General features: G+C 36.3%; 1 protein-coding gene across 1 annotated transcript; it reads left to right on the forward strand.

The window, feature by feature from the left end:
• The first annotated feature begins 1,686 nt into the window (after positions 1-1,686).
• Positions 1,687-20,316, forward strand: C2H18orf63 (chromosome 2 C18orf63 homolog). The gene is made up of 14 exons (XM_056485354.1): positions 1,687-1,820; positions 2,479-2,557; positions 3,957-4,013; positions 5,318-5,429; positions 6,365-6,406; positions 7,348-7,424; positions 8,810-8,919; positions 9,562-9,658; positions 9,754-9,839; positions 10,399-10,582; positions 12,067-13,143; positions 14,135-14,251; positions 15,847-15,934; positions 18,859-20,316. The coding sequence occupies exons 1-13, from the start codon at positions 1,687-1,689 to the stop codon at positions 15,901-15,903; spliced, it is 2,229 nt and encodes a 742-aa protein (XP_056341329.1). The 3' UTR covers positions 15,904-15,934; positions 18,859-20,316.
• Positions 20,317-22,125: the final 1,809 nt, after the last annotated feature.

The following is a 22,125-nucleotide window of genomic DNA, read 5'->3' on the forward strand; positions in this document are numbered from 1 at the left end:
TGGGGTTTAGTTGCCTGTTCTGACAGAACAGACAGCGATAGCCATTCCCGGACTGGTGCTCTGTTCAGCTTAGCAGGAGCTCAGCGAGGGTTTCAAGTTCACGTGCTGCGTTTATTGACGTGTAAAGCGGCAATTTCTCCCACACACGTAAAGTCCTCTTGTACAGAGGGCGGTTGTGTTTATTTCCAGTGATTTATAAGTAGCAGTTCTTTCTTAACCGGCAGTTCCGTGTTAACTGCTACTTTTCTCTTTATCCTCTCCCCTGAAGGGAGAAGCCTTTTGTAAGCACTCTCTCCCATTAGCTTTTAAGATGTCTGGGAAGATTTAATTTAGGCTTAATGCAGCAAGTTGTTCCCACAAGGGAGTCATCCTCAAACAGCAACAGGGCACTGGAGCATTGCAGCATGTGTTTTACAACACCTCTGCCACAAAAATCCCCAATAAATATTATGAAAGCTGAGGACCCAGGCTTTCTTTTCCATGGTTGCATAAGGACAAGATTTTTTTCTTATTTGTTTAAAACTGAGCTTTCCCTTGAGCTGTAGCTTTTGGAATTCTCTGATGAAGTGATAGTCTTGGCTGGCATTTAAAAAAAACCCTCCTTGTCATGACTGCTGAAAAAAATTTTAATGTGTTTTCCTTTAACGGTGAGAAATAAGAAAACATTTACTTTTAAAGGAGAGTTATAAAACACTCACCTTGTGATTTTTGTCGGATATGATGGAGGTTAATCTATTTAAAGTACTACACTGTAAAGAAAGCAAAGCAAAATCAGAACAGCAAAGTTATTTTTGACATTGTACATCAAAATATCCTTCCAGTTCATAATTGTTTTATCACAATTTACAGAATTTCTTTTCAGGATAATACTTGGTGAGTTCATAAAATTTGAGATCTAATACTTAATGCTGTCTTCACTGTGCTGGTGAGACCATTTCCTCAAATTGTTTTGGGATTTGGAGAGGGGAGAAATATTAAACTAACTTTTTCTGGTGTTCAGTGCGCATTCCTGGCTTTCTAACTACCTGACTTTCTTTGAGATACTTCGATTAAAAAAGTTCCTGCAGTTAAAAGGTGTGTTTTTCTTCAAATAATGAAATATTAGATTTTTTGTTTGTTTGTTAGTTAGAATGAATATTCTAACTCATCACACTGAGCCTGGCCTGTGCAGCAGGGCAAAGGAGCACACGACAGGCATCCAACAAGATGGGTACTATGAATTCGTGTTATTTCTATTCACATGTAATTTATTAGTACTACATCAAAGAATTATATTCTTACCCTGAAATTCTGTTTCTTTGGGTTCTTTTCAGTGGTTTTTAGGAAGTTCCAAATAGGACAGAGTTCCATTGCCTGTGCTCAGTTAATATGGCAAGGATCATACATGTACTTTGTATTCCTATGTCCTTGTCTTCAGGCAAGCCTTATTTTGGCTCTTGCAAGTAATTATTTTTTCAAGTATAATGCATTGCATATAGAAAAAGGGATATCCAGCTGTTTTAGCTGACCAAATTAAGTTATATTTTCTCTATATTCTTAATCAAAAGATAATTAATTGTTCATTTACCTAATAACATATAAGGTTCTATAAACAAATACCTTTAATTATTATTGAATTATTTTTAATTTTAATTTAACTTTAATTTTAAGACCCAGGCACTGCTTCAGGGCAGTCAACAACATACCATGAATAGCACCAGACACCAGCCTCTGTTCTTTGTCAGTCTGCCTGAGCTGCAGAAACTCTGTGCTGCTACGGTAACACTGAGTTCTCAGATACCAGAATCTGAGGCAAGGAGTACACAGATAAAGACTTGCAGGTAAAGAGTTTTGAGTGCTGTTACTTCCAGAAGTTGCTAGTGGTTGTTGTTCAAACATTTTATTAGCCATACTAGAATTAATTGTAATAAAATCAGCTAAATTTTTATCAGTGGCAAACAGTACAAAATTGTTTAAAATAGCTTTTTTTTTTTTTTTTTTTTTTTTTTCTTGGGCAGGGGTCTTGCTGGCTATTGGGGAGCAAAAAAATCTATTATGTTTTAAATTTCTTAGTCTAAAACTAATGAATACACATACATTAAATTAATAAATGGTCAAAATTAATCTGTGATTACTTGCAAAGCTGGGATGCTTCATGTAGATTGAGACTAAGTGAAAAGACTATTTGGAAAGTAAATGTAGGCTCCTTAGCATCCACCAAGCATTATGTTATTCCCTTTAAAAGAAAAGGGGAGAAATGAGAAATTCTGCCAAAAGGAACACTCTTGGAGAACTCCATTTGTGTGCCAAAAGCCTGTAATCTTTTTCTTAGACCATTGTGGGTCATCTAGAGCAAGTAACTTGGACTAATCCAATTTACTATACTGAACCAATGAAAAATATTAAAAGTGGAATGTATTGTGTCTGCAAAAGGTGAAGAAAATAAGTTTAAGCTGAGAAAATAAAACATTTTAAATTTCTTTCTCACCTTTTTTATAGACAATTATTGTTCCGGTATCAAGAGATCCTTTCTGCACCTGTTATGGGGACACTGAATCAAATTTCAGTTGTGATGGCGGTCAGTATCACTGTGTCAATAAGTATGTGTAGTTACAGACTGCTGCAGATGAGCAGAGTACACCTCACTCAAAAGAGAGAGGCAGCACTGTGTTTTATTGAGGTAAAATGATAACTTGACAGAGTTTCATGGGTCTGATGGAATTTAGCAAAGTTTTAATGGTGTTCTGACAAGATTCAGGATGTTTGATGCCAAGGTTTACCTTAATGATTGCACATGGAAGAAAGATGAAAAGAAAAACTGAGTTAGAATGACTCAGAGAGACACCAGAGGTGCAAAAAGTAAAGAGGGCCCTCCTGTGGAGACATGACGTTCGGAGTGGATCCCTTTTTGGAATTCATTTTTGTGTGGCTGTATCCAATCTTTGTCTCAGACTTGGTCAACAGTTCATGCCTGATGGAATTACCCCTACAATGTTTATAGTATCTGAGTAGTTGCATGGATTAGTAATTCTTCATAGCATGAATTCAGCACTTACTGCAGATCACAGGTAAGGGGTCTCTCAACCTTCTGTAAAGAAGGGTCTCTTAACTTCTAGTATGTAATCTCTGAACTTGAGAGGAGTCCCTGCTCAGAGTCACCTGCCAAGCAGGCCAGCTGTCGTACAGTCTGGCATTCAGAGAATGCTCAGATTGGGCCTATCCTGATTTTAATATTTAAAGGGTGAAGTAGTTGGCTTCTAATCAATAGTATTGGCAAGATAGATGTCTTTGGTTTAGTGCTGATAGCTCTTTCTGTACTTTGGTTATCATGTACTTTCGGGTTTCAAAAACACCTTTTGAAATATTTTTCAAGACACCTTCACTTCCATGTAGATGATCCAGGGACTTCCCAGCTTGTAAGTTCACCCCAACAATGTGAGGCCTGTTGCTTCTTGGTCAGTCTGGACCAAAGTATGGCTAGGGGTCAATTATATTTGTCACACATACATTTATGTTTTTCTAAGAAGTGCTTTGTTTGAGGATCAATGATAAGTAAAAATATTTCATTTAAAGCAGACTATTTTTGTGCATTAGTGATGTAGAAGGACAACTTAAGTCCTTTATTCTTTTGATGGAATGGCCTTTTCAGATGATGAACCAATCTGTGGAATGAAATGGACTCAGCTGGTAAGGTGCCACCCAATTCACAAGGAGAGAAGCAGGTGCAGAGTTCTGCAGCTTTGTTTTGAGCAGCCTTTGGCTTGCTTGGCTTGCTTGTGAATGTATCTTCAGCTAGAAATGAGATTACACTATGACAAAGGCCTGAGCTAATTTTAGTTTTCTCCTTTAAAACCCAGGATAAAGTGTTTGCTCAACTCTTCTTTTGCATGCTTTTCAAAGGCAAATTCACTGTTGTACCAGAATTTAATTTATGCTCAATACCAAACACTTGATTTTTTTTTTATTGTTACTTTTAGAAACCATTTTACGAATCAGGAATATGTCAAGCCTATGTAGAGAGACACAGAGCTACTGTAAGTGCTGAAATATGACACAGTTCTTTAGACTGTTACACTTTGCAACTGCTGTTGCAGAGATCAGTATTTTTCATAAACCCTGCAGTTTGCACTGCAAAAGCCACTTTTCAGGGTTAAGAAGTCCTCCCCATAGACAAAATGTGTCCTGTGAATTGAGTCATGGTACATGTACTTTGTCAGACTCAACAGTTTTAAGAAGTTTGTGAGCAGTACCTCTAGATTTCTCTGCTGCATTGGCATCCTGCTGCTGCTCAGAGGTATTGGAGACTGACCTCGAGACAACCTCTAGGCCACAGACCTGCAGCTCTCCTGCTGGTGTCATCCCCTTCATCCAGTGGGAATGTTCAGGCAGCTGAACTGTCTCCCCATTCACGTTTGGGTTTACCCAGACTGTACAGGACAGTCTCAGGGAAGCAAAACAAAAGCATAGAGACAAAATGGAACCCCTGAGCTTAACAGCTGCTATATTTTTAGACCATTATGCATATGATTTACTGTCTTCTAGTATGCAACATCTGTGGGGTTTATGAATGTGTGTGTGGGTTGCTAAAGTTGCTGAGTCAGAGCACTGATTGTAACCAAAGCCAGTAGCTCTCATAATTCATTTGCACAGCCAGCTGGGTGTACTTTAATTTGTTCCAAGAAGTGCAAATGCAGATTAGTAAGACATACACTGTTCAAATATGCTTACCTTACAGAACTGCTTTATGTTGATATGTGTAGGTGATCTGCCATTGTTTGGTTTTCAACACCAAGCAATTCCTTGCAGGGTTCATTAGAAATATCCCTCTGGAGGTGTATTACTTAACTCATTTTAAACTGCTGTAGTTGGTTTCTTGACTAATGTTTATGTTGAAGAGAAAGCTCTGCAGGACAGGTAGAGCAAAGCTGTACTTACCTACTGTGATTGCCAGAAAATGTCTGTGGTGTTGACTCTGACAGCAGAGGTAATGTTAGCTTTGGATGTTGTGCCTGTTGCCTGGAGGGAGTTGCATATTTTGTAAAGTAGTCCAGAGGGTTCAACTAATCTTTCCCCAAGACTATTATCAGCCCTGTGAAAGCGTTCTAGGAACTGTGTGCACCTCACTTTAATGGCACTTAAAATCCAAATGCCTACATCAAATACTGTGCTACCTTCCTCTTGTAGCTAAGTAGATGAAAGCTAAACATGTGTGGCACATACTAGGATTTGGCTCCAAGATGAAGTAGCAGTATATTTGCTTAAATTTTGACTGAGACATTTTAAAAAATCTGTTAAATTATTAAAATTGTACGTTTCTTTTTGTCTCTGTTGTTATTAGCTGGAAGCACCACAAACAGTTACTCCAGATCTTCTCCAGACCTGTCTGTCTTACACACTTACAGCCAGACTTGCACCCACATGGAACAAGGCTGGTCATCTCTTGGTGCAAGGTATTTGACTCACTTGGGTCAGGAATCAAGCATTTAGTTTTCAGTTCTTTATTGTAACATTTATTTTTCATCATTTAAATTCCATAATTATTTCATTGTTTATGAGAACTTGTTTCATTCCTTTACCCTATTACTTTTTTTCTTTATTTGCATTTTTATTGTTTTGTTATCCAAGTTCAATGACACAAGTTAATATTCTGAATGGAAATGCTGTTCACCTTTTCATCTTCTTCCTTATCTTTGTAATAGATCAAATAATTATGTCCACTGAATGCAATGTACCAAATGAAACCAAATATTGTTGGACAGAGAATGTCCCACAATTCTAAAAATTTGGCCTGTTTTTTGGCTTCATGCTTTCAGCAGTGACACTTCTGCATATGATTTGTAGGCTCTTCCAAACAGAAATGGTTTGCTGTCAGACCCTCTCCTGCAAAGCTCTGTCTTTTTTGGATCATAGTTGCTTTGCCTGACATCTCTGCTAATTCCTGTGTAGTATAAATATGAATTACCGAAGTATAAAAACTGTACCGTGCTCGTAATAGTTGGAGCAATTGTATACATCATTTCAAATATGAGCTGAGAAAAGTGTGCATATTGTTATCTTATTTTCAGCCACAATAACAACAAAATATGGGTCTCAGAATGAAATCAGCTGGAAGTAGAAGGTTAGGAGGAAAAAGTGATGTATAGATTGCTGTCGCTAATATACTTTTACATTTCTCTCTTTCTTATAGAACATGTTAATGAATCAGTGAAAAGTTAATTGATAGAAGGATTTTCTCTCCTTAGAAGGAACACACCTTTCAGTATTTGTGATAGACATGAACAAAACTATGTGATTTCTCTTTTTTTTTTTTTTTTTTTTTTTTTTTTGCCTAAAGACTTTAGACATATGGTTTAAAAAATAATTTCTGTCTATTCTATTTATTAAGGGAAAGACTTTTTGTCTCATTCAGGAAGGCAAAATGCTGTTGGTAAGTGCAATATTTGGTTAATGGTCAATTCAATTGAGAGAGCTAGGTAAAGTTAAGCACTTTCATACTGCCACAATCTTGGTATTACCAGCACACAGTCTTTGATTTTCATTCTGAAATAACTTCTGTCAAAATACAGTTGATGGCAAGTGATGTTCTGACTGTAACAGTTGTCTGCTCAACTGAACCTTTGAAAAATTACTCACGAAGAAGATCATTTTTATACTATTAATCTACCATCTTAGACTGACATTTGCCATTTTAAAGTTATAATTATTGCAATTAAATGCACTTTCCTTAAATTATGAGTCTTGCAAGTGATGTGAAAGTTCCATAATACTAGATAGAAAAATGAGCTATAGCAACTGTCCAGTATGTACTGTTTGCTGTTCACAAAAGTGAAGTCACAAAGCATGCTGGTTAGCTATTGCAAAAATTACAAGGTAGTATTTTTATTCCAATATAAAAGTTAAAGATTACATTTGGGGATATTGGAGGCTAAATTTGTAGCAGTTGATGAACTCAGAACTGAGTGGAAGTTCTAGAGGTGTGTCCATAAATACTTGCATTGTGCATTTAGTCTTTCCTATTGACAGCTTCTGCATGGAAAATACTGGGCTGAATGACTCAGTGCAGCAAATGGTTGTATGAGCTACATTTGCTTTGAAAGTGGGTGTTTGATTGTCAAGGATATGAGTATCAAGCACATAGTTGCACAGCCAGCCTTGAGTTTCTGAATTGCTGTATGAGAGTAATTCATTATTATTTTTATTTTTCACAGTTTAAATGCACCTAATTTTAATTTCTGTGCTGAGAAAGTCTAGCGTTTTTTATTTTCAAACACAGCATTGTGACTAACAATTACCTTAAATAATAAGCTTTCTGCCTAAGAGATGAGCTGTAATTCAAAGCAGGGCATTGTGCTTTTTTTTCCAATTTAGTTATAGACCTCAATGTGTCAGAGAGACAGCTTTGCATCGGTGTGGAGCCTTGCTCCATTCGGCTGCCACCCCCCAAGGTATAAGCTAGTTATATTTTCTGTGGCTGTGTTTGCTTTATTAATCTAAATCTTCTTTTCTGTTGAGTGACTTCCAGTTAGTGTGATGGGGATAGAAGTGCTTATTTCTGCTTGCATTGAGACATTAACCACATTCATTGACTATCTGCATAGGTTATGGCATCCATATTGCATCTATATTGATACATTTTAACAGGCATTGTAAGGCCAAGAGGGCTTTCAAAAATGCTGACAGAATGTAGCAGTGAGGTGTCTTTGTGACTAGATTTCCTTCTAGCATTGTTTTCTAGCAAGCTTTCAGTCACACTGTAGTACATAGACAGTTTTGAGTAGCAACAGAGCAACTACATGTGAGTTGTTGGCAACACGTTCTAAGTCCCTTTATATGGTTATTATAGATCCTGCTTAATTTGTATGCAGCTTCCAAGATATTGGAGCAGCCAGGACTATGCTGCTTGTAAGCTTAATTTATACATTGTTTAAGAAATCATGGTTGAGGTTGAAACTTATTATCCTTTTTGACAGCCATGCCACCTGCAGTGAATATGTCCATACATGCAGGGCATATTTATCAGCCTTGCTGGTTTCTTCTAAAATAGGTATTTCTGATCCAAGCTCTTCTTTGTTGAAATAGAAGAATAGGATTTCTTCTGAGACCTGCTTGGGGCAGCATAAATATTAAAGCTATCTATAAGAAACTAGCTCCCAAATTATATAGACCAACGATGGAAAAGATCATGATGTGGCTTTATTATGAGTTTGATCCTTCTAATACTCTTCTAAAACGGAAGTGGCCAGATTTTCTCGGTTAATAAATGCAAACCCTCATACTTTATAGAAAGAGAAAATGTTTCTTCTATTTCAGTCTTTGATTGTCTACTATAGTCAAATTCTGACACTGTGAAAAAGTCTGGTGCTATTTGACCAGAGGAAGTTTTTTCTCAGAGGATGAAACTGCATGTCTCTTTAATTCTGTTCCTTGGATGTTTGCACATGCTTAGGCAAAGTGACACAATTATTAGAAGGCTGAAAATGGGTATCTGATTTAAACTTTTTAAAAAATGTGCATGGAAGTGAGACAGCTCTCCGTTTGAGAAATTCCTTCTATACTATTATTAAAGCATTTCAAATAAAGTTTGTATCTCACTAATTTCAATAAACTTTAAATCTTGTACTTGCATGGCTTGTGGAAATGTAGGTTCTGACATAAGATAGTGTACCATTTGATGATGGGAATATATTCTGAAATAATCAATCTGTGAAAGCTGATGAAAGAATAATAATATATCAAGTTTCAGTGTGTCATGATACACAATTACTTTTGAAATGTTAAATTTGTAATGCTGTAGAATTATTTGCAAATAAACTTTCTTTTCTGTTTTAAGCTGGGAGATTTTGATGTTTCAGCAAACACCATAAAGCTGTTTGACAGCAATGAAAATACAGTTATTCAGCAACATTCCATATTAAGTAACTGGTGTTATGTTTTGCCAAGGTAGGAGTCTGTTCACATTTCAGCAGAAATAAACATTTCTCAGAATGTTTGCCTTACAAATTGTGAATTTGATACTAGTGATAAGAACACTTCAGTTTTACAGTCTGTTTTAAATTCAGACATTTATTGTTGTCGTTGCTTTTATTACTCATCATTAAGGAAAATAAGAAAAATTAACCAACAAATCATAAATTACACATTTAAATAGTATTTCAGTTTTATTAATCTTTGTGCTACTGATGCAAGAGCATCAGTTTTTCTCAAATATACTTTTAGCAGAAAGTCAATTGAAATAAGTATTTCCACCTTTGCCATGAACTACGTCCATTTTTGCCTAAGATTTTTTCATCATTAAATACAGGAGAAGTAATGATGATATTTGCTTTTGTTCTACATTCACTGCTAGTGAGTGTTGAAGAGAAATGGCACTTGCAATTGTCACATTCTTTATAATACTTCAGGAAATATTGCTATTGTTATGTCATAATCTTATGATCTAAAGTTATTAGCTCTCAAAACATAAAAATAATCTCTAAATAATTTTAAAGCCAAAAATAAGATCCCCCCCCCCCAAAAAACAGTATATTTTCAACTGTATTTTATGACACCCTTTCTAAGCATCCCTTCTTTACCTGTGCACAGCATGAAAATGGGTCAGATCATAAACATCAGCCACATAATTCCTCCAGAATCTCCTTTCCATTCATATAAGGATTTTCAGATGCACTGGAAGAGTCTGGTAAGAAACACATACACTGCTTTCATTTTTTCCTCCCTTTTTTGTGCCTATTGAGTTTGTCTTTGTAATGCCTGTTTGTATTTGGTTTATCTAAGTATGGATATATTCTTCCTGAGGATCTCGAAGAGACAAAAATATACTTGAGTGTTTACTTCAAACCAATAGGGGAAAGGTTCTTCACGTATCCTTTCAGAATATATTTGTTACATTTCCTCTCCCACACTTCTAGCAAAGCTCTGCTTTTCACTTTTAAGTGTGCCACATTTCCTTCTTTCATTATTTCATAGTAGTCAGTAGAGGTGTTTTACTAGACAATTGAAACAAAATGTTTCATCAAGTCTCTGTCCCAGTATTGAATAATAGGAAGTCAAATAGAACAATTTGCTTCATGGCTTCCATAAATGTGATAATGCCACTTTAAATGTTGTGTAAGAGAAATTGGTATAAAAGAAAGTTAAAATGTGGCCAACAAAGATTGCTCTTAAAGGGAATTTTCCTGCCAGGAAGGACTAAACTAAGGGTTGCTTAAACTGAGTAATCTTTGCTGCTATATGTTAGTGTGGTAAAATTGTGCTGAAATCCTGTAGCTTTATAAACTTCAGGCACACAAGGAATTAAGTGCTTTTGTTCACCTTTTTTAAAAAACATTTAGACAAACTCATGTTTTCTTCACAACAAAGATGATTAATAATGATAGAAATGTTAAGAAACTTGTTATGTATCCCTGAACACTTACTCAGGTACCCTTTAAGTTGTATCCGAAGTCAGCCAGTGCAGTATTTCCCCAGAACAGACGCAGAAAGTGTAGTGAACTCTTTTCTTGCTGACATGAAGAGCAATTTTTCACAGCTGTGTGGATTTCCAGTAAAGATTTCAAGTAAAGCACTTTATGTTACAAAGGAACTCTCCAGGGCTTCAGTGCAAGTAAGGCTTTTTTTATAAACATATTGATGGCACATACTTTTTCATTGCAATAAGTGATCTTTATCATATTCATAGCACAGTAAGAGCATATAACTATGCTTTTCACAACAAACTATCAGTCCTGTAACCTTTAATTAATGTGTAAGCTATAGTATATGAATTGTAAAGTTTTTATTAAGATTATAAATACAAAAAGAATGGACTTGACATTAATTAGTTGCTAGCAGTATTTGCAATTCTGTAGGGTTTTTTTAGTCAGATATCCAGAACTTTCTCAAATTTCTTCCATAATAAAAACAGTAAGAACAACAATAATAATAGTAACATTATTAGTATTTTTACTATTACAAGGGTTTGTAATGACAGGGCAAGCAGGAAAGGCTTTAAACTGACAGAGGGTAGATTTAGATTAGATATTAGGAAGAAATTTTTGCTATGAGTGTGGTGAGGCACTGGAACAGGTTCCCAAAGACGTGAATGTGTGGAAGTGTTCGAGGCCAGGCTGGATGGGGCTCTGAGCAACTTGGTCTGGTGAAAGTTGTCCATGCCCATGGCAGTGGGGCTGGAACTAGATGATCTGTCAGGTCCCTTCCAACCCAAATTATTCAAGATTCTGTAATAATAATAATAATAATAATAATAATAATAATAATAATAATAATAATAATAATAATAATAATAATAATTTTTTTGTAGTAGTAGTAGTAGTAGTAGTAGTAGTAGTAGTAGTAGTAGTAGTAGTAGTATTACAATTTATTTAAAAATGAAAAGAGGACTGTGTGGACATAAGCATTTTAAAACACGCAAGATGTAAGATTTCTTCCATGTCTGGTAATGGAAAGGAAGCAAATAATCAAAACTCCTATAATTTGAGGTTGTGACAAAGGCTGAGGCTCAAATTTCTTTGTTAGTAGTGTGTGAAAAAAGAAATGAAGTAATTAATTCTGAACAAAGAATAGTGACAGAAGTTGCAGAGGTTCTAAAATACTAAAATCCTCTTTCAGAAAGCAGTTCCTGTTTATGTCTCTCCAGTGATCAAAGCTAGAATAGGTCCTCTGTGTCATCTGCTGTTTTTATAGACATCCAAACTATCTTTTGTTCAGAATACAGATGCTCTTAGAAGTCTTAAGAGATGAGGAGCCCTGTCAGTCAAACCCTCTGCAGAACCCCTCCAAAGTGGTAGACATTATCCAGTTGGAAAGCACTAAACCAAGATAATTAATGTAATTTAAGCCTTTCCTTCTGATAAATATGATATTCTAATATAGTTTATAAAAAAACCTGGGAGGATAAAAAAAGAAACTTAATTTATAGCAACAACTAAATATAGTTTTAAAATACAGTCATTCTAATCCAAAACACAAAATTGTATGCTTATATATTGTGATATGTATAGGGTTGATATCATATAGCAATGCATTAGGTGGCACTATCAGATCTTTCAATCCAGTTTATTCAATTTAGCAGCTCTTGATGTGTTGCAGGAAATAAAGCCAAAGCACCCGAAATTGGACGGTGAAATGGTTTGTGCAGTATCTCTAACGCAGACTCCTCCAAGAAAACCGACTTTGCCTGGAATTCCTTCAGCGTGCAGTACGGAAAACAGCCACTGGATGGAGCGTTTGATCAAAGAGCCGGGAACACACAGTATTTCGAGTAGCAGTAAGAGTACAGGAGGGGCTAGCACTGAAGTAACAGAGAAATCAATTGGCAATAAGCAAATTCCAGGCCTACCAGGATTACCAACTGGAAAATCTTTAGGAACACCTGTAAACTCAGCCTTTGAATCCACGCCCCCAAAAGTCAGCAAAATTATACCAATTTTCAAAGGAAAGTTGATGCAAATGAATGGAAAGATCACAAATCAAACAGAGAGGAAGAAAAGGGAAAATGCTGAAAGGCATTCACCAGTAAAAAGTGTGGGTATTTCACCTTCTATGCTGTCTATGCACAAATCCAGCATAACTCAGGTTTTCAAACACGTTCAAAATATGTCAGTCAAAACTCCTACTGACAGCAGCGTGCTCCAGGTAAAGAATACGAAGACACACACAAAACATGGTACACCCATATTCCGATGGAAAACCCAGTGTAGTGAACAAATTGCTAACTCTGAATTTTCTGAAAACTCAACTTCAGGTGGGAATCCAAGTGAAGTCAATCATAAAAAGGCAAATTCTCCATTCTTTCTTAAGAATGTTGGGCCAGTGCTTCAGAAATCAAACACCAGCCTGTGTATGAATATACATGACTCTCCTACTTCCGGTGCAAGAAGGGGGAAAAAGTTTGCAAGTCAAAATACTACTGAATTTCTTGAGAAACACCACCAGTCAAAGGAAGTGCATTTGCAGATTTGTAAATTAGACAATGAAATGACAAATTCCAGTTTGTCACTGCAACAAAGAAAGAGATCAAATAAAGGAACTGGGTTAAATATTCATGAATCTGTCTTCAAAGTTACAGTGTGCATGGCCAAAAGTGAAGGAAACAAAGCAGCTTGCCACTCTAAGGACTGTACTGCTGAGACAACCAGTCATCATTCCAAACCTAACTTTGAACAGGTACAGTACAGAACAGGGCTCATTCTCACTGCTCCTCACAAATTCAAAAACAACGTTAAGCAATAAAGAGCATGACTTTCATCATGTTCTACCATCATTCTCAATATAGTTTTCTAAAATTCTATCATATAACCTAATGTTTTCAGCCACTGCTGGTTTTTTTTTTCTGAAAGGGAAGATGATTTACTGCATTTTGTGACATAAACACTTCTTTAATTTGGACTTTTATGGTGGCGTAATTGGTTTTCCTTTGTTTTAAACAGTTTATCCAGGTCTGGGTGAGGTTAACATGGTGACATTTTTTTGGTGTTCCGTCTCTCTCCATATAAAACCATATTAATGGAATAAGTCCTTCCTCCTGGAAGAAATCTCAAACCTCATCAATTGTGTAGTGTTGACAGCAGTTGTGTGTAAGGCATTGTGCTATTAGACAAACACGAAAGTTTTGCAAATACAAGTTTAATTACAATTTCTCAAAAATCACAAGTTGCAACAGAAAAAACATCCCACTGGACATGAGACAAAAAAATCTTCAGTGTGAGAACAGTTAGTCAGCTACTAGAACAAGTTGCAGAGGGAGGTTTTTGGGTTTGTTAGCCTTCCAGATTCTCCAAACTTGACTGAATTCGGGCCAAAGCAAGGTGATCCATCTTTGAAGTTAGCTCTTTTTTGAGTAAAAGTTATGATTACGTGATGGCTAGAAACATTTTACCACCTAATTTTTCTGATTCTCCCTGCATTTCAATTAAATAAATAGTTGAGCTACTTCAATGCAATTTTTATGAGGATGATATTTCATATATTGGGTACACAGATGAAGTGTCTTGGGCTTATCACATTTGTCATCTATACAATGTAATTTGGTGGGTTATCCCAGCTTTGCGTGATAAGGGCACCTTTTGAAAAAGCAGGCAATTTTAGAAGTTAAAGATCTTGTTCAAAATGTTGTGGGGTGTTTTTCTAATGAAGGTGTGAACTTCTATACTTTAAGATGATGACAGGGAACAAGTATCTGACATGTGAAACATTGTCCTCGAAACCAGCTTTGCCAGTCAAGGAGAGCAACATGGAAGCATCTGTAAAGAAAGGTTGTGCTGGAAAAAGACAGGTAAACCCCCGACACACACACATACACTCCTTAATCCAGTCTAGAAGGACCTGAATTAAGAGATAAAAAACATATTAACATTTTTTTAGTATGTTCCAATTAAAATGGGCAGGTTAAGAAATCTTACTGATCTCTCTGGATAAAATTAACCTTAACCAGGATAAAATTAACCTTAACCAGGATAAAATTAGCAGTAACCATCAGGTATGATGCTGTCACTTGAAAAGTTCATTTTAAATGTTTGTCTCCAGCAAAAGATGCTACTGAAATGTTTAATGATGTTAGTGTTTCTGAAGCAGATTTTCTGATTCTACAGAAAAGTTCTATCCTGCCCAGTATAACTCTGGGAATTCTCAGTGGCTCAGTAAGTTTTTCATCTCAAGGACTTGAATTTAGCAACATTCTGTAGAAGTGGCTTTTTGTTTTGTAATGCTTTTAAGGCCAAATACAAGACAATTTTGGACGTTTTAACTGTAATTTAAAGAACATAGTCTGTGCTCTCTGTGCAGATCAGAAAAGGCCAATGCAGCAACCCCAGGGGCCTGCTGCAGGAGCACACACACATACCCCAGAGCTTGAGCTGCAGCACGGAGGAGAGGAGTTTGTGTGGGAAGCACCAGCCCAGCTGCTCCGAGCTGGCCCCATCCAACTTGCAGCTGGGAAAGGCCCTTCCACAGGGCCACAACTGAGTCACTGGTTACAGGCCCAGCACTGCAGTGCTACAGCAGTAGAGTCGCTCTCTCAAAAAGAAGAAAAGCAGCAACTAAAAATAGCTGTTTATAGAAATAACAACCCCAGGGGTCTGGGTATTGAGGAGGGATTTCCACCACAATACGAATTAATGAAGTCCTTTGCCTGCCACTGAGAATGACAGACACACCAGGGCTTGTGAGCATGGAGAGCTTGTAGCTGCCCTGGCAGCACTGCTGGAATGGAGATGAGACGCTGCCCTGTCCCAGTTAGGAGCCACAAGTGCCCCATGCATTCCTCACTCTCCACTCAGGCTGTGAGTAGTACAGGTACCTGCCTGTACAGGGCCCTGCAAGCTACTTTGGGAAGTGTCAGCACACAGCAAGTTCTCACTGCCACACTGCCACTGCAGTGCTGCCATTGCTGGTCTCAAGAGAGATGGATGCACAGCTGTCAGGAAATTTCATTGATGTGTCAGGAATAGGAAAGAGACTTATCTATTAATTCAGGTAGGGGTGGACTCTGATCTTATTAGGCTGATTACCCCTGTCCCCAGAGTAAAATATAGTGGTGCTAACTGGAGACACTGCTAAACACATCTCTGAAGAGTAAGCCTTTGTCTTTGCTGATCATCAGAAGTGATAGTTGGTTTTGAAAGTCATGGTTATCAGTATGTAAATGGTATTTTCAAAGTAGCTGTGGTCCTAATTATTTAGCCACTGTACCTATAAACATACTTTAAATTATTTATATTGGAAAGCATAAACTTTTATTACTTACTCCCTTATTCAACCAGGCATTTCACTTGGAAACAGCTTTTTTAGTTGAACTTTTAGCTTAGTATTGCTGCTTCATTTGCTTTATTGGTTTTTGCCCTTTTCTGTTTATCTTGTTTTTGTAAGCAGAAAGAAGAAGGTTATTCAAAGTTAAAGAGAGCCAAAAGAAGTAAAACTTCTACTTAAGGTGTTCTGGAGCATTGAAAGAAAACTCTGGGTATGTTTATTACAAATCTAAAGTATTTTCTTTTATTAAAATAATATCACATGTCTGTAATAGTTCCTACACTTTTGGATCAGCTGTCTACAAAGGAATCACTTCACTAAAGAAATGGCTTCTAGACCAAACTGATGAGGTAACAGATGCAAAGGACACTAGCAAATAAAGCACTGTGCTTTTTTGTGAAACTAGCAATGTTTTTAAAAAGGCATTTTGTACTTACTAGAACTTAGAGTTTGACCTAAATTTTTACTTTGATGCCTCTTTTTTCAGACTAAAATAAGCCTGATTTTTGGGCTTCAAGGTTTCTCTTGAATCTGAGCTGAAATTAAAACCAAAACCCATTAAAGTGGAGCTGTATATATTATTTGATGTTATTATAAGAAATTTAGCTAAATGCTCTTGCATTGAGATATAATCACAGGACAAAATTGTCTTGAAAAACTGGCATGAAAACTGACTACATTTAGTTTTGTGACAAGATATTTCAACCCACATTGTGGGTGGTTGTCGATAATAGTCTTGCAGGGTAAAACAAGCTTGTCCTTTGAACATTCCTTTGAATATCAAGAATACAGCATTAGGATATAGTATGTGCATTTTGTCTCAGAGATGCACTTTATGTCCTTCCTTTCCTTATTGGGATATATTTCCTCCAGTATCAATTGTCTGCTTTTCCTAAAGAAAGTCTCTGATATGAATTGAAGCTTTCTATTTCTGGCCATCACACTTTAGTATTCAGCATATTCTGTCCCTAAGTTTAGCATTTCATCTCTCCTGCTTCAAGCCAGGGAGTTCAGGCATGGTTCTTCTTCAGATGTGATCTGTTCTAGTGATCAGCACAGATATCCACAGGTGCAAAGTCTGTGGCTTTCACTGAGGACTGATGAGCAGAAGTGGTGTCTTTGCGAATGGTCAGAACTTTACTTTTTTTACTCTGATTTTTTTTTTCTTATTTATGAGTTAAATGCCACAGCATCAAGTTGATCATTGTAGACAAGACTTAAACCCCAGAAAGAAGACCATGTCTTCCATACAGTGTTTAAAATATGATGTTCAGGAATCTCACTGCTAAGGGTCCTTCATTGGTGTTGATGATTTAAAAAGAAAACTGGAGCAAAAACAACTTCTGCTGTTGGATTCTTGCCTACAGTTTTGATTCTGAAAAGCTGGACTCTAAATTCCTTTATTATGTATTACTACACATGCATTCAGAGTGCATGTTTTCATTTGAACACTTGGGAATCACTTGTGAGTTTTCAAATTTACTGTGTAGCAAGATTTATGTGTGAGAAGTCCTTACATTGGAATTCAGTGATGAAGTCAGCAGGAAGGACTTTGTTCTATTATTCATGACAAAAAAAAACCAAAAACCACCAAAACATTTTTTACAATTATTTGAAAAAAGAGTTAGTTTTTATGACTTATGTACCAAATTGCATGGCCTCTTGACTTGCCCAGGAAATCACAGCATAATCCTAATATTTTCTTCATTTCATTGGAGTGTGTTAATAAAGCAATGTGAGAGAAGTATTTAACATTTTAAGAAGCTGAACATGTGAATCTAATACTAAGAGTCTCCATGCTTAGTTCTTTATTAATGGAACTCACCCTATCATTTTCAAGGTCAAAAACTACTGTGAAAGGGAAATTTGTTTTCTAAGACAAATCAGAAGAGCAGAGCTTCCAAAAGACAGCATACACCACTGTAGAAAGATGCTTTAAGAGAAGTATTTGCAGCATTGCAAATGTTGGTGGAAGAACAGACATATTAAAAATGGCAACACTGAGGCTTCCAAGCTTTTGCCAATGATCTGCAAAACTCTTGCTGTTGTTCTGTTCCTGTGTTAGAGCGAGATGCTGACCTTTGGTTTCACTTGCCAAATTTCATTTAGCAAAGGAGAAGATACAAATTCATCAGAGACGATAACAATAGCAAGGTTTCACATGAAAGTATTTGCTGCTATTAATGTAAGGATATTGTGTGAATATAAGAGTAAGGTAGGAGGTCCACACAATTGGAATTATATAAAAAATTCTCAGCAGTTTTGGGCTGAGATCTATTGGACTGTTTCTTCTAAAAAGTGCATCCCTCAAACCAACATTTAGGAATTGATCTTATAATTTGAAGGCTATTTTACAGAAATTTCAACAAAGCTCTTTCAAATTATTTCTTCATGTGAAATAGTAGGCTAAAATAACATCTTTCCTATGCAGTGAAAAAATTTGATTTCATTAAAAGAAAAGATTCAGAAAATGTTCAATCTTTCAATGAAAAAGCTATTTCTTTTACAATGGGGGAAATATCTTAATCAATTCTAGTAGCAGAAATAACCTTTGGACTGTGTACATCAGTAGGTTGTTGGTACCTAAGTAATTAAGACATACCCCAAAAAAGAGTTGCTATTGTAATATTTTTTCTGTTATCCTATCCATTTTCTGTAACTATGGGGGATTGTTTCAGGCTAGGACTTAATTTGTTGCGCAGTCGACCATTTCTAAATATTAAAAAATGGTATTTTAAGATACCATCTCTTGCTTTCTTGTAGGGTTAAGAATGTGGTTTGGCTGCCTGACCTCAGCCAAAGGTTAAGAAGGTGTGAATAGACTTCTGCAACAGAAGTTCCTTCTTCCAGCACCACAACTGACTTTTGAGGGCTTTAAATTTAAAAAGCACAGATTATAAAAGGATAAATCTGTGCATAATACAACATAATTATGATGGAGAGAATTCTTCCTTGTTCTGTATAAAAATGTAGACATTTAATTTGAGTAGCCTGAACCCAAAATTTTTAAACGGAATGCAAATACAGATGTGGGAATACTGCAATATTTTTTTCCTTCATATCAGCCATAGAGTTCTCAGTTGTCTTTTGTTTTCTTCTATGATATAAACTCTTTCTATGTTTTCCTCCATTCAGGTTCCCAAGAGAGCAGTAACATACTTGAGAATCTCTGAACTTTGTGTATTTTGCTGTTTGTCATTGGTACCTGTGTCTGGATGAAAATTTGAGGGTTAAATACAGTCAAGTGAATCCATGTATCACCAACTTCTTCAGACAGTTCAGGTTAATAAGCCTCTAACGCATTTGAAAATTTAACTAAATTGTTTCATTTTTTAATCATATTATATATGTCCTGCTATTGCTTACACAGTTAATTATTCTTCCAAATTATCTTGTTGCTTCTAGTTGGGTTTTTAAAGATAAAATATTTAATTCTTTGTTACAGTGTCTGGGCCAGTTTGATTCTCTGCAAAAAATTTCCAAATAAGTTTTCCTTGTCAAGTCAAATGATTGGACTATAAACAATTTTATTCCTACATGAATAATTTATAGGCTGGATTTGACTCAAGCTTCATTAGTTCTTTTTGTAACTTTTCATGACTTTTCAGATATGAAACCACTCTGTAAAAGATTTTTTTAAGTTTAATTGACAACCCCATTCTTCAGGAGTTCATAGACAACCTGTAGTTGCCCTTTGAGTTATTTTGTTGCCCTAAGTGTGACTTCAGTGACTTACTTCAACATGCAGATACATTTATAAGATTGTTGCCTCATAATCACTGCTTTGAAGTGAATATTATTGTGTTACGTGGAAAATAGCTCTTAAATTCAAACATTACAGCATGGTGGTTTAACACTTGTTTTGGACATACATTTGCAAATAATTTTTTTCTAAAGGGATTAATTCAATGGGACTTTATGCACTTCATGAAATGTTTTGTTTTTTTTTTTTTTTTAAGGTTTATATTGCAGTAGCTGTATTTCTCTTCACTTATTTTTCCAAGCTGTATTTTGTCCTGCTACTATGACAACTTTTGTTTTGTTTGGTTTGGTTTGGTTTGGTTTTTGCTTGAATGGTTACCGTCAACACGGCTCTAATTTCATGGTGCCAGTGTTTAAAAGAGAGTTCTTCAACATGTCATTTTGTCATACGTAATTTAAAAAAAAACAACAACAATAACAAAAAAAGCAAAAACAAAAACAAAAACAAAAACCAAAAAAAAAAAAAAAAACAACTACAAGCCAAGACAAATAATAAAAGAAGTTAATGCAATATGACCAGCAAGAAGTCAAATTATAGTTACAGTTTGTCTGGAAGCTGGTATACAAGGCTACTTTTCAAATGCTGTGGTTTCAATGTATGCGACTGATCTTTCTTCTGTCCTGGAAAAGCCTGTAGAGTAGAAATTAGCAATGCTATATAGATTAGTGCTTTGCCTGATCTGTTTCATATTGTTGCTTTTAAAATACTGCTGGTTGCCAACATTTGTCTTGTGTTATCACAGAAGTAATTTTGCACTAGTTTTGCATTTTTGAATGTTTACATCATTTTGTGTTATCAGTTCTAAAACTCAAAATACAGAAAAACTTATTTATCTCAGCTCCAATGTGTTCCATTTAAATAAACTACTGAGTTACTCATCTGTGCTAAATTGCCAGCTACTTCCTGGTCTAAATCCTGTTACTCCACCCCACTCACCCACTTCTTGTAAGTGCATGGGAAGGTGTTGATAGTGAGCAGAACTGTGCTGGGTGCAGGAGTGGTGGTGGTGGAAATGCCACTAGTGGGAAGGAAGGATTAGTGCTGTGACTGCCTTGGGAGCATTTGGTGATGCTGAAGGGTCCTTTGCTGCCTCACTCTTCATTGTTTATGTGGAGGGGCTGTAAGAGCCCACCTCAGTTTCTGCTTTTAGTCAGTTCTCACTAACTAGGCAGAACACCCTCACTTGTGGCAGTTGCCAGAACCTTTCAAAGCACAGGAAACCTCAACATCCAGGATCACATGGAGCTTCCACATGTGATATCTGCAGGCTTGGTTTCTCGAGATTAAAGAAGCAGACTATTCCACAGGTCCCAAAATATATAAATGTATGCAGGAGCAAGTGAAAATGTAAAAGGTTAAAACAATTCCCATGTGTGAGAAGCTGGTGAAGAGGTCAATGGGCAAAAATTACCACTTACCCACTGGCATCTGATGGATTTTACAGTGTTTTATAACTTTGCCATTAGTTCTCAAGTAGTTTGATTCTATATCTAAGTCAATTCAGATTTACATTTTTGCCAAAGCTTTCTTTGGCCTCTGTATTAGAGGATTCAGCAAATATTTGTTGAGTTGAAGTATTCATGATGAGTTCACAATTTTTAGTAAACATGCATTTCCAGAGAGCAATCTTTACTTGCATGTATTCCTAAACTGACACTGTTCTTATCCTCCCTCATCTTCACAGATGTAAGCCAGAGGGAATTTTATGTACTTTAAATTGGCGTATGCTCAAGCATTCTGTCAAATCTCAGTTTACAAATTTACAGATTATCTTATAGGTGCTTAAAACAGCAGGGCAGCTTGCTGTTTAGTTCCTTTGCTGCCAGCTTCATATCAGCTTGCTAAAACCAGTTGGTTTAAAAGTAATCAGATTAAGATCTCTGGAAGTATTATGTCACTGTATCACAAAGTAACTTAGCAAATACAGCATTTTAAGAACTCTGGGCTGCATATGTTGTTGCACCAACATGCTCATCCTACCTTCACAGAGAACCAGGTACTGAAAAATTATGAAATCTCCTCAACTACTTCAGGAAAACATCTTATCCCAGCCCTGAAAACCATACAGTGTTCTTCTGTCTCTTTGTAAATCTGAGTGGTTCTGTTGATGCATGCACAGTACAGGGCAGCAGCTCAACCTCTCATTTAAAAATTTGCAGCCAGGATGAGCAAGTCTGCTTTCCCTGGGATCTGTGCAGAACTCGATGCAAACTCTGAACATGTTAATCTCCCCCCAGGGTAGTCTTAGAATCTGGAACAAGGCAGTCCAGCTTTGCTGGAAAAAATGTGAAAATTGTTTTCAAAGAACTTACCGATCCACCAGGAACACACATAGCTTCTTGCAACCATTTTTTATTGTTTAAAACAGTGACAACAAATTTTTTATTTAACCCCCTATGTAAAAGGGATTTAAACTTGTTCCAGTGGGAGAAGTTCAAAAGTATTGAAGGCTAATATGTCTGATCTTCTTGCAGGAAACTCCTTGTCTGGGATTAAATAATCACTTTCAGAGAGACACTTTAGTTCCATTGTGTTAACAGCTAAATATGTGCGTATATTTATATATAAACATGTACACACATATCTGTTTATATTACAGCATGTGTATGACTATGCACATACATGCATACAAATGGCTG

Source organism: Oenanthe melanoleuca, chromosome 2 (genome assembly GCF_029582105.1).
Source record: "Oenanthe melanoleuca isolate GR-GAL-2019-014 chromosome 2, OMel1.0, whole genome shotgun sequence".
Taxonomy (NCBI): domain Eukaryota; kingdom Metazoa; phylum Chordata; class Aves; order Passeriformes; family Muscicapidae; genus Oenanthe; species Oenanthe melanoleuca.

What these genes read in the sequence shown, in the direction of transcription:
- C2H18orf63 (XM_056485354.1), top strand. Translation starts at nt 1,687, where the DNA reads ATGAATAGCACCAGACACCAGCCTCTGTTCTTTGTCAGTCTGCCTGAG. An exon ending in AGATGCACTGGAAGAGTCTG is followed by an intron (nt 9,659 to 9,753) that starts GTAAGAAACACA and finishes GGTTTATCTAAG; the next exon opens with TATGGATATATTCTTCCTGA. An exon ending in ATAGGGGAAAGGTTCTTCAC is followed by an intron (nt 9,840 to 10,398) that starts GTATCCTTTCAG and finishes ACACTTACTCAG; the next exon opens with GTACCCTTTAAGTTGTATCC.